This window comes from Pipra filicauda, unplaced genomic scaffold (assembly GCF_003945595.2).
Source record: "Pipra filicauda isolate LSUMZ 115617 unplaced genomic scaffold, ASM394559v2 scaffold523_size368350_pilon, whole genome shotgun sequence".
NCBI classification, from domain to species: Eukaryota; Metazoa; Chordata; class Aves; order Passeriformes; family Pipridae; genus Pipra; species Pipra filicauda.
Window position 1 is genome coordinate 227,787 of NW_024104669.1, and position 12,271 is coordinate 240,057.

General features: G+C 51.7%; 1 protein-coding gene across 2 annotated transcripts; it reads right to left on the minus strand.

Moving 5' to 3' along the window:
- Positions 1–1,362: 1,362 nt before the first annotated feature.
- On the minus strand, positions 1,363–6,764 carry KLF10 (Kruppel like factor 10). 2 transcript variants are annotated; one of them, XM_027717615.2, is made up of 4 exons: positions 6,634–6,764; positions 4,689–4,928; positions 3,714–4,590; positions 1,363–2,844 (listed from the first exon to the last, which is right to left on the minus strand). In XM_027717615.2, exons 2-4 carry the CDS (start codon positions 4,917–4,919, stop codon positions 2,585–2,587), a joined length of 1,368 nt encoding a protein of 455 aa, XP_027573416.2. In that variant the 5' UTR covers positions 4,920–4,928; positions 6,634–6,764; the 3' UTR covers positions 1,363–2,584. The 2 variants fall into 2 exon arrangements, with proteins under 2 accessions (XP_027573416.2, XP_039242959.1); XM_039387025.1 differs by lacking the exon at positions 6,634–6,764 and adding an exon at positions 5,591–5,680.
- Between the last annotated feature and the right edge of the window lie 5,507 nt (positions 6,765–12,271).

Below are 12,271 nucleotides of genomic sequence, written 5' to 3' on the forward strand. Positions count from 1 at the left end.
TATTTTATTTAGCTCCCAACAATGCCAGAAACAGGCAGCCTCCCGGCAGTGCAGCCAGTGGGTGCTCCCAGGGCACACCCCACGCACACCTTGGGAGTGGAATGCTACACAAAAAGCACCAGCAGCTGCTTTTTCTTCAGAAAACACAGGCAGTGGAGACGGCCAAGTCATGGAAACACACACTTTCTTCCTCTTCTACTGCATGGCACCATGAAACTGCTCAGTTGGAAAGTCAGATTTAAGTTCAGCTCCATGCTGAGCTCAAGGGGCTTTGAAGCCCACTGAATGGACTGCTGAGGAGAGCCATAGGGCCAGCTCAGCATGGGCAGGATACCAGTGGGAGGTGGCATTTTATGCCCTCCTTCTGTAGGGCTGAGGCACTGAAGAGGATTCAAGGTTCAGCATACCAGGCAGAGCTGGTGAGAGGACCAAAAGAGCTGGTTCCTTGTCCAAAAGCTACTTGCAGATGTGGAAGGGTTTGAGATCCAGAGCTGTTACAATATTTTCTCTCATGCTCACGAAATGAAAAGTACGTTGAAACGAGATGGTGTGCAGGACTCACATTCCTGGGGAAGAAGCCTCTCTTTTGCATTGGCCTATGACAGTGTATTCCCCGTGGAACAAGAAAGGATCATGACTCAGGTGTTCCCTATGCAGAGCCCTGCGTCAAACAGGATAAGGTAAAGGAGTGCTCCTGCCTCAAACGCCTGGCAGGGAAGGGCAGTGAGTCAACACCCACGATTGTGAAATCCGGGGATCCCTGCAGGCAGGGGAGGCAGGGGAGCAGCACTAATGGTCACCCCTGGCACGAAGGGGCAGCAGGCAGAGAAGCCGTGTTGCTTGCCCACTGCCCTGAGACATGAGAACCCCAATTCCCTGCCCTCCTCCCTGCAGGGGACTCCCACAGGGACAGCTTTAATGGTGGTGGGCAAACCCCTGGCCTGGAGCCCATCTCCAGCCCATCTCAGTGCCAGCCCTGCCTGCCCACTGGCCCTGTTCAAGGCCATAGGGGACCTGGATCCCACACCGTGGGGGTGGCAGCCAGCTGCCACCACCTCTGCCTGACAGCCGAGCCATCAGGAACAGAGGCTGGGTTCCTTCCTGGGGAAGACAGTGCAATCACCAACAAAAAGGAAATGCTTTTCATCAGTGTTATAATGGCCCATATAAGCATGTTTAGTTTTGGGTGCTGAAGAAAAGGAGGGAGACAAAGAGCTGAGAGAAAAAACCCAAAACCACAACAAAATAGAGATGCAGAGTAGTAAGCGCAGACTTGAAATTCCACTCCTTTAGTGCTTCAAAAAAATCAAAAATTAGGAGAGGTTCTGCTATGAATTAAAAAAAAAACCAGAGAGGTCTATATTAAAGAAAATTGGTTTATTGTAAACAAAGTAAGAAGTACAACATAAGAAATGTGCAAATCTTTGAAGTAGTCACAAAAAGCATATCTAATACACTATTTTCAAACCATCGCTTTCTGATGTGTCCTCAACATAATATGACAAAATAGAAATAGCAAAAATTGATGCATTGTCACAAAAGCTAGTTTAAATTCTAGGCCGGTGTCTTTGCTGCCTTGTTTTGCTTTTCAAATCACAACTTTCGAATTTAATACAATACACAATATATCCATTTTATTTTTAGCATAAAATGCCTTTCAAAGAATAACACAATCAAGAAGCCTAAGATTCTTGGTTTTCTTCCTTAATCAAACCGAGTACTTTACAGTCACCATGTTTCTCTTCAAAGTGCCCTGTATCCGCTCATAAGAAGTGCAGTGAGAAGGTGGAAACTGTAAGCAACACAAAAGCAGAAGCATCGTGCAATGCCCAGGTATAACCAGCTGTAACAATCACAAAGCTTGCCAAAGCAGCTGGGAAAATATTACAGAGCTAATGAGAATTCAGAAACGTTCCTGCCCTTTGGCTGCCCATGTGGTGACCCCGCACATCCCTCCCAAGCTGCTCTGGACAGCAGTGTAAAGCTGAGTGTGTTAAGCACCCCATGCAGGAGGAGAGGCCTAAAATCTCCAGGACTCTGGCACCGAATCATTGGTTATGATGGGGCTGGATAATGGTTAGGAGGAAAAGATTCCTACCAAGAAAAGGCGGCAGAGGTAGGAAAACCTGTTTAGATTATCTTACGCAGGTGGTTTCTGGGCTTTCGAGACTGTGCCCGTACACTGCCGCTGTCCTAGTCTGCGCCTACGGAAGACTGACAACTGGTAGCTAAAATCAGAGTTGGTCTCAGGTGTCAGCAGCAAACCCTCAGGAATGCTTGTGTTTGACTGATCTAGAGTATACACGAGTAATTTGCAAATTTCAAAACTGGCACAACGTGGCTGCTCTGCTCTAGAACCTTCTCTTTCTCTCTGTCCCTATCAGTGCAAAGGACACCCGCTATTCCAGTCAGCCACTGGTTCTCCCAGCAACTTTTTCTGAGGCTGAGTGCAGGCTGCCTTTCCCTCTCTCCACTGGCCTCAGCAGCCAGCGCAGGAGAACCACAGACCGGGAGCAAAAGCCTTTTTACAGCCGGCCTATCCCAGCAAAAACAGTTAATTTCACCATCTTCAGAGCAAGTCCTGTCACTGAGCAGTCGCAGACGTTGGTGGCACAGCAACATCGTTCAACTTGCTCACTTCCATTTGCCAGTTCGGTAACTTCTTTGCTGACAAGTGGCGACGCGCGTGCTTCGTTAGGTGGTCGCTGCGCATGAACCGCCGCTCACACATCGGGCAGGCAAACTTCTTCTCCCCAGTGTGTGTTCTGCGGTGGCGAGACAGTTCATCAGACCGCGCAAACCTCCTCTCACAGCCTTTCCAACTGCAACTAAACGGCTTCTCTCCTAAAAGAAAAAAACAACAAAGGGAAAAACCCAGTGAATACAAACTGAGCAACAAACACTACTGCCTTAATTGGCAGGACCTGACTTTTTCAAAGGAAAGTTTCTACTATGACAGTTGATCCAAAAATCTACATAAATATTACACACACGAAATGTGGAAAATTGTTTATATACCAATATTTAAATACCTAGACTCCCTATCCTCAAGGCTATGCAGTGCAAAGAGTTAAAAATTCCCTGGAACCAAATATTTTGAAATGGTCTTTACATCTCAAGACAGATGATTTTAACTCAGCTCCACATGAACTGCAGATAACGATGACTCAGCGTGCCCAAAACTCCTCTCTGAAGTGCAGCCTGCAACGATGTTTTATGTAACAGGCTCTGGTACTGCACTGTGAGCCTACGTGAAAATAGAGAGGACTCTTTCTGCTACTCCAATTAAGGGCTGAGGCATGGAAAAGTTACTCTAAAATAACCAAGGTAGGAATAGTTTGGAATGGATCCTTACATTGTTTCATAAAAGAATCTCTGAGTTTTACCCATTTCTGACAAGGGCATTCCTGAGGAGAAGCCTAATAAGGCATCTTTAACTCTGCATTGGGCAAGGCCTTGCTTCCACAGAGGCATTACTGAACACCTTCTGACACAAAGTGAGTCCAGCACAAACAAACTGCTGAGTCACCTTCCCCTCTGGGAGATTTCCTGTCAGAGATTAGGCAGCATTATAATGCACGCTGGCAAAAAAAAATATTTCATTGCTGCCCCACAATTTGCTCCATGAACAAATCCAGTAATCACTATAACAAGCTGTGTACAAAACCACAATTTTTTAAATTAAATTTTAATGTGCAGCAGCAGTGACCGACCTGTGTGTGTTCTGACGTGAGCCTTCAAATGAGAGCTCTTGAAGTATGTTTTCCCACATCCTGGGTAGCTGCAAATGTGACTTCTTATTCTCGAAGAATCAGCCTGAGGAGTGGTTTTTGCTGTGGAAGGTACAAAGCCAGGAGCAGGGGCAATGGGAGAGAGTCTCGTGCCATTTGGACTAACAGTGGGAGCCTTTGTGCCCTGCACGACTGGCTGGGGCACAACAAACATGACAGCACCTTTGGGAACCTGGGTGCCCATGAAGACCATGGGCTGGCAGAAAGCCGGCTGCTGGCTTGGCACGGTGTTGGGCACTACGGCCGTCACAATGTTGTTGTTTGAGGGCAGTGGGACCATCTGGCAAATCACTGGCACGGAGGGGGCTCCGCTGCCTTGGGCAGGGGATGGTGGTGCTGCTGCCTCTGGCTGCTGTGCTGGTTCAGGGACAGGCTCATCCCTGCTGACTGAGGGCTTTGTCAAGGGCACTGGACCAACAGCTGGTTCCATGGTTCTTCCTTCTGCCACCAACAGTCCACCGCCCTCAGCACTGGCTCCACTCGGCATCACAGCGGAACACATGGAGCGCTCTGCTGTGGCCTTCTGTTTACTGTTTCCTTCCCTGGAAGCACCATCCTGGTATTTGAGCACACTGGCTGTTCTCACCGGGCAGGTTTTGTGATCGCAGAGTTGGGCATCGGCCGTGTGGCGGATAACACTCGTCACCTGAGCCTTCAGAGGCCTGGCTGCTGGAGACCTCTCCGCCTCTCTCCGAGGTGTGGCCAGAGGAGGCTTGGCGGCCTCGGACAGTGACTTGCTGAGTGGATGGATCACCTGTGACATCTCGAAGTCGGAAGGGCTGTAGGGCGGTGTCAGGCACTGTGCAGGGGAGACACAGTAAAGGGGGCATGTTAACAACACATCACCACACTAATTGTTAAAAACGGGCACACGCACATATAAATTCAAAAACTTACAAATGCTGGTATCACATTGAAGTCTGCTGCTCCAGGAAGCAAAGCCTCATCACTTTCCTCTGACATGTCAGATGCTGGAGTTATGGGTCTCATTTCTGCATGTTTCTTGAAGTCTGATTTCCAGTTGCAACTCATAGAAATAAGGGCTTCTACAGCCTCATAATCACTTTTTTCTGGTGTATTGTTCCAGAAATACCTTGTATCTCTCTGTTTCTCAGTCATCATCTCCATTTCTTACTCCTGTTTCAGTTAAAGGGAAAAAGGAAACTTTAAACTTGATGAGAAGTTCAAGTATTTTGCAGTTACATATATTTTTTGCAATTATATATTTTGCAGCTTGCTTATAAGACGGCATCGTAAAAAACAAACAGAACAACCTGTGCAAGATAAATATACTTGGTGTGCCTGTATTTTCCTGCCTTCTTTCTTATTTATATAATATTTTTATGAAGTTGTTAGTGGGGAAATCTGGCCATCAGGTGAAAATTACATATTTTCTTGGGACAAAAGAACTCCTTTGAATTTAAGCACGCTAAAGTTATTCCACTTTACAAGAACTGTGTCTGAGAGCTTAAGAAAAATCTTTATCCCCTCCAAAAAAAGGAAATGAAAACTTTCCCTCTTCCATTTTTGCTTTGGACACAGCTTTCAGCACTGTGCTTATTTTGGCATGTGAGAAAGGATTGCATCGGGATTGATTTTGACCAGTCAAACAATCAAATGATGGACATTCTTTTTCAAAAGCTACCAAAAATGTTCTGGAAAATACTCAAAGGGTCTCTCTCACACATGCATACATGCAAGGAAATCACCAGCTTGGAGAGATGAAATACATATATATATTTCACAGAATATATGTATCTCTCTCACGGAATCACAGAAACAATTAGGTTGGAAAAGACCTCCAAGTCCAATCTGCGACCTCCTGTGTATGTATGTTCTATATGTATACTTCCTGTGTATCCATATTTATCTACACATATAAGTGTATCCCCTCAGAGGGCACAGTGGGCGTGGCTCAGGCGCGAGCCCCGCCCCCGGCTGTTGGGCGCGCACCACCCTCACCTCAGTGCACCCCGCCGGCCGCCCCCGCGCGCACCGCCCCCGCCCGCTCCTTATTGGTTGTCCCCGAGCCGCGCTAGGCGCCCATTGGCTGGCGCAGAGAGAGGCGCGGCCCGGGGCGGGGCACGTGAACAAAGCGTGATCGGGCGCCGCCGCGCGCCGACCTTTCCCCCAGTTCCCCCGCGAGGCACCCCCGCCCCTGGCGCGCGGCGCCGGCCGGCGGGGAGGGAGGGAGGGAGGGAGGAGCCGTCACAGCGGGCGGGGGCCGGGCTGGGGTCAGCGCCGCCACACCCGGCGCCTCCCGCAGCGGGGGAAGGGAAGGGAAGAGAAGCGGCGTCCCCGCTGGGAGCGGGTGCGGGGGCGGTAGCCGGCTCTTCCCGCAGCGCAGCTCCGCTTCCCGGCCCCCGCACCGCCCACCCCGCGTGGCGCTGGGATCCCCCCGGCTCCCTCCTTCACCGCCGCCACCTGGCACATGCAGCCGCCGAGCCCGACGCCCACGCCCGGGTGGGCACGCGGGCACAGGGGCTGCACGGCGCCGCACCGGCGCTGCCAACAGGTTCCCGGCGGCTTCTCTCCTTCCCTCCCTCCCCCCCGCGGCTTTCCTCGCCAACCTGCCCCGTGGAGGGCTCTCCCCGCGGGCGGCTCTCCGACATCACCCCCAGCAGCCCCAGCCGCCCGCCGCGGCTCGCTCCGTCCAGCCGCCACCTCAGCCCGGTCTCCCGCCGGTGCCACTGCCCGCGGCCCCTCCTCTCGCCCGGGTCGCCCCAGCACGTGCCCTGGGGATCCCCCTGCCGTGCCATCCCCGGGGACTCCCTCCGCGCCATCCCCGGGACTCCCTCCTTCCCCACCCGCGCAGCCTGCCCGGGATGCCCAGGTCGCTCACCAGCCGAGCCTGCCCCGCGGTGCCGCCGCTCTCCCGGTTTTCCTCTTTTTGTTCGCCGCTTGCGCTCGGGCGGCGGCGCCCCCGGGCCCGCGCGCGGGGGGGTGGGTGGGGTCCCGGGCCGCCCTCCGCCAATCACCGGCAAAGGTGTGTGGGGCGGCGGCCAATGAGCGCCGGGCGCCCGCGCGTGATCGGCGGCCGCGCGGCGGCGTGTCCGGAGTGTCAGCGCGGCGTGTCCGCGGCGGCTGAGTCAGGGCGGCCCCCCCGGCCCTGCCCTCCCCGGCAGCCCTGTGGGAGCGGCGGGGGCGGCCCGGCGCTTCCTCCCCGCATGAGGTCACACGGCGGCGGGGGAGGGAGCGGGAGCAGCCTCCCCGGCGCGGCCCCCGCTCCCCGCCGGGCTGAGGTGAAGCGGGGCCGCGGGTGGGGGGAGAGGCAGGGGAGGGCGGCGCGGTCCGTCCGACCTCCTCGAGCCTTCTCGGCCCATCCCGTCGGCTGCGCGCGCCCGGGGACACGCGGCTGTGTCCTGGCAGCACCCCCGGGCTGGGGTGTGTGGTCGCTGCCGCGCGTCGGGACACCCCAGGTCTGCACTGGGCTCCCGGCGCTGTCCACGTCGGGCCAAGACACTGTTGCCACCGGGCGCTCCGAGAGAGAGCCCAGCCCGAGGGAGACCCGGGCAGGTCGGCCCCGTGGGTCCCCCGCCCGCTCCCGCAGCTGCCGCCCGGCTGGTTCGGGAGCAGCTGCGGCTCCGCCGGGTCACCGCTAATCGCGATACCCCGCCGGCTGCGGCGCGACCGGAGGGCGAGAGCCGTGCGATACATTCTGCTCGGTGCAGGGTTTAAGGCGGGTTCTTTTTCCCGTCGGAAAGTTTTAATGAGAGCAGAAAGGGCGGTGGTGTGTGTCAGGGACCTGGGAAGCCGGATCCGAGCCAGGCTGCAGCTGTGAATGGTGCTCTGCCCTAGAAATGCTATTGATGCTTCGTTATGGTTGAGTTCCATTTCTCCTGCTCGTTCAGATTCAAATTCACTTCCTTCTCCTAGGCAGTTCAGCCTCATTCAATCATTCGGGTTTTTTCTTTTTTTTTTTCTTTTTTTCAGACACATTCTTTGCCTCAGTCTTCAACAGTAGGACCAGTTATCCTCAGGACAGCTGGCTCTTGAGCTGATGGACAGGGATGGGAGCAGAATGGACTCCCTGTAATCCAGGAGGAAATAGTTAGGGACTTGCTGTGCCACTTAGATTCTCACAAGTCTATGGGACCGGATGGGATCCATCCTAGGGTGATGAGGGAGCTGTCAGAAAGCTTGCCAAGCCGCTCTGCATCATTTACCATCAGTCCTGGCTGATCAGGGAGGTTCCAGATGATTGGAGGTTGGCCAGTGTGATTCCCATCCACAAGAAGGGCCGGAAGGAGGATCTGGAGAACTACAGGGCTGTCAGCCTGACCTCGGTCCCCGGCAGGGTTATGGAGCAGATCATCTTTAGTGCCATCATTCAGCACATACAGGACAATCAAGAGATCAAACCCAGCCAGGATAGGTTTAGGAAAGGCAGGTCCTGCCTGACCAACCTCATTTTATGACAGGTGACCTGCCTGGTGGATGAGGGGAAGGCTGTGGATGTGTCTACCTGGACTTCAGCAAAGCCTTTGACACTGTCTCCCACAGCATACTCCTGAGAAAGCTGCAACCCATGGCTTGGACAGGGGCACTCTCTGCTGGGTTAGGAACTGGCTGGAGGGCCGGGCCCAGAGAGTGGTGGGGAGTGGAGTTACATCTGGTTGCCAGCCAGTCACCAGTGGTGTCCCCCAGGGATCAGTGTTGGGCCCAGTCCTGTTTAATATCTTTATTGATGATCTGGATGAGGGAATCAAGTAAATTTGCGGATGACGCCAAGTTGGGTGCAAGTATTGATCTGCAGAGGGGTAGGAAGGCTATGCAGAGGGATCTGGACAGACTGGATCTTTGGGCTGAAGCCAGCGGTATGAGGTTCAGTAAGGCCAAGTGCCGGGTCCTGCACTTTGGCCACAACAACCCCAGGCAGGACTACAGACTTGGGGAAGAGTGCCTGGAAAGTGGCCTGGTGGAAAAGGACCTGGAGGTGCTGGTTGACAGCAGCTGAACATGAGCCAGCAGTGTGCCCAGGTGGCCAAGAAGGCCAATGGCATCCTGGCCTGTGTCAGGAATAGTGTGGCCAGCAGGACCAGGGAAGTGATTGTCCCCCTGTACTCAGCACTGGTGAGGCCACACCTCCAGTGCTGTGTCCAGTTCTGGGTCCCTCAGTTCAGAAAGGACATTGAGGCGCCGGAGTGAGTCCAGAGGAGGGCAGTGAAGCTGGTGAAAGGTCTAGACAGTAAATCCTATGAGGAGAGGCTGAGGGAGATGGGATTTAGCCTGGAGAAGAGGAGGCTCAGGGGAGACCTCATCACTCTCTACAACTACCTGAAAGGAGGTTGTAGCCAGGTGGAGGTGGCCTCTTCTCCCAGGTAACAAGCAACAGGATGACAGGACACAGCCATAAGCTGTGCCAGAGGAGGTTTAGGTTGGACATTAGGAGGAATTTCTTCTCAGAAGGGGTGATTAGACACTGGAATGGGCTGCCCAGGGAGGTGGTGTTGGAGATGTTTAAGGAAAGACTGGACATGGCACTCAGTGCCATGGTCTAGTTGTCATGGTGATGTTCGGTCATAGGTTGTACTCAATGATCCTAGAGATCTTTTCCAACCTAATTGATTCTGTGACTTCTTGTCCTTCCCCTTTCCAATGGTGTCATGGTCCAGTATTCTTTCATTGTGTTTAATTCTTCCCCTTGTCAACCAATCCCAATTGACAGAAGGAATCTGACAGCAGGTGATGTCCTCCTACGTGTTCCACTTGCCTGGAAACCTCCCAGAGTGTTTAATTGTTTTGGAAAGTGGAAAAAAAAAACCTGTAAGAAATGAGCAGTTTCTTCAGCCTAAAGTTAGAATGAGGATATAAACATTGCAAAACATGACCATAAATGTATGTAATTTAAAGTAATACATAACCAATTCAAAGATGACTATTGGCAGAAGAGTGATAATTTTATTCTCAGGAAGACACTTTTTTGGTATTGCTTTAATTCCAATATTTCCACTGATACATTGTACAGCTGAAATCTCTGTTATTTGGCTTCACATTGGTATTCTGGACACATCAGGTGGGATGTGCCCTCCTGCTATGCCCCCTTGCACCAGGCTGCCTGTGGTAGGATCCCTTTCTCCTTACTCCTACAGCTTCCATGATTGTCACCTCTAGGAAAACATGCCACTTGGCAGAGGGAAATCTGCATCTCCCATCTTTTCTTTCTGTTATGCAGCCTATGGTTATCTGCATGCCTTTTGGACAGATGTCATAAGATCCCTGCAGGCACAGATTGGCTTGACTGCCTTATCTAGAGGGAATTCCCAGAAGAGAATTCACTTCAGGATGATCCAAATCCCTTTCACTACTAGTAACAAACAGTTGTTTACAAATTATTCCACTGGATCCCAAATCTCTGGATTTGGTGTCTTAACAGGAGAAGGTGTGTTTACTGTGTGTTTCACACTGAAATCAACAGGGAAAAAATGTTGATAAAATGGTTGCTTGGCTCCCAGAACTTGCTGTCCTTTGCCAAAAGGTGTTACTGTCACATGAGGCACGTGAGCTCTTGGCTCACAAGTGCATCTGTCTGCATCCACTCCAGCTGAAATAGAAGTCATGGAACTAATGCACAATACTTCTTGGTGAAATTCTGTATTTTCTGTTTATGGTAAGTTCTATGATGTTTTTTGTGATTATAATTGGGTTTTTTTAAAAACATTTTGAATTCTCACTTGAAGCATATTATTTCCCCTAAAACTAAATCTGTAAAAGTTGCACCGGCATTACAGTTTAAGCTTGTGTGATAAATTCACTCACAAAACTAATAGCTTCCTCCTGTACATTCAGCAGAAAACTCACCTTTTTCACCCTTACCTGTATGTAATGCAAAGGTTTTACTGTTATAGTGAGAACTTTATAGTGTTAAAAACCCAGTTACCCACATGAACAAATACTGAAATACTGTTGCCATTTTTAGTTTGCTTGCTATGGCAAGGTATTGGAGGTATGTGCCGGACTGTTTGAGGAAGTTAAGATGATTCTGCAATAATGTTCCAGAAGTGCTCTTTGGAGGGAATACAATTATTTCATATAAAATGGAAAGATGAAGAAATTAGCATAGCAATGTTTGAGCTGGATCACGTGCCTTTTAGATTTGTCAGAAGGGTGAGTTTCAGGGGACACTGAGCAAAGCTGTTGTAAGTATTTTGGAGTTTTGGCCATATCTCCCCCAGTTTATGTGAAGTGAACTAGGATGTGCCCCAATGCTGACAGGTACTTCCGCACTCCACTATAGTGTAACTGTGAGAAAATAAGAAAGGACTGTCTTGCAATAGCAGCTCATGCTTAGGGGGTGGCCTGTTATGTTTTGTCCTTTTCCCATTACTTCCCTCTCCCCCTGTCCTTGCTTTACCTCCTTGTCCGTCCTCACTTTGGCTTCCCAGTAAGCCCTATCAGCTTTTCTTTGCTGAGGGTCCTGCAGGATTGCCCTTGCTGCCTGTGGCACTGCTTCCAGCAGCGATTCTCCACAGGTCCTGACAGCTCGCCTTTCCCACTCGCCAATGTCACGTGCCCTAGCACACATACTGCTTCTTAATACTTCTTAATGCACCTTCCTTCCCATGACATCTCTACTGCTTTTGCTCCGTGAAAGCCTCTCCCTGTGGCCATTCCCATCACCTGCACCTGCCAGAGCCTGCTCTGCACCACCTATGGCCATTCATATCCTGCCACCTCCTCAGCCATTTCTGGATCCTCCCTAATATATTTCTCCTACATGGACACCTCCAGCCACTCCATCCCATGGTGTTCCCAGCCCTGCCTCCCCAACTGCCCTCTTTCTTTGCATCTTTAAACCAGTTTGTTTCAACTTTAATTTCCAGAGCAACTGTGCCTCTCTTCAGTCTGCAGGTCTGGTTACTCAGGAAGCCTCCTGCTCGTTCTCCCTGTGTGAGAGTCTCCTCTCAGCCCTGGGCTTTGTTTCCACCATGTCAGTACTTGTCTGCTGCTGCTGCTATCCTGGTGCACAGGACCTCCTGTCCCTGCAGGTTTTGCATTTTGCACTGACCAGCTGCAGTCAAAGGGCACAGAAAGGCTGGGGTTGGACTGGTAGGTCAAAATCCTGTTCCATTTCCCCTTCTCAGGACCTTTAGGCCAGATCTTCTGATGAGGTCTGAGTTTGGCAGGAAATATGGGCTCTGTAAAAGGCTGCCTGGTGGTGTGGGGCATCGGGATGCAGGTGGGGTGAGGGATTTCTTGTGAGAGGGTGGAGAGGGGCTTTGTCCTCCATAAGCAGGCTCGACTGTCATCTCGGTGACAGCTGGCCTGGGGCTGGGAAAGAGCAGCCCTCGGAAGTGAGGAGACTTATCTGTTCCTTGACTCTCATAGTCCATGGGAGCTTTGTGTCCCCCCAGAGACCTTCGGTCCCTTCTGAGTGCACAGCTAGGAGCCCTGCATGTTCAACTGCTGTACCTCCCCTCCTCTTCTTCCCCTGCCCTGTGCTCTGCCTGTGAACTGCAGGGCAGAACTGTGAAAACCAC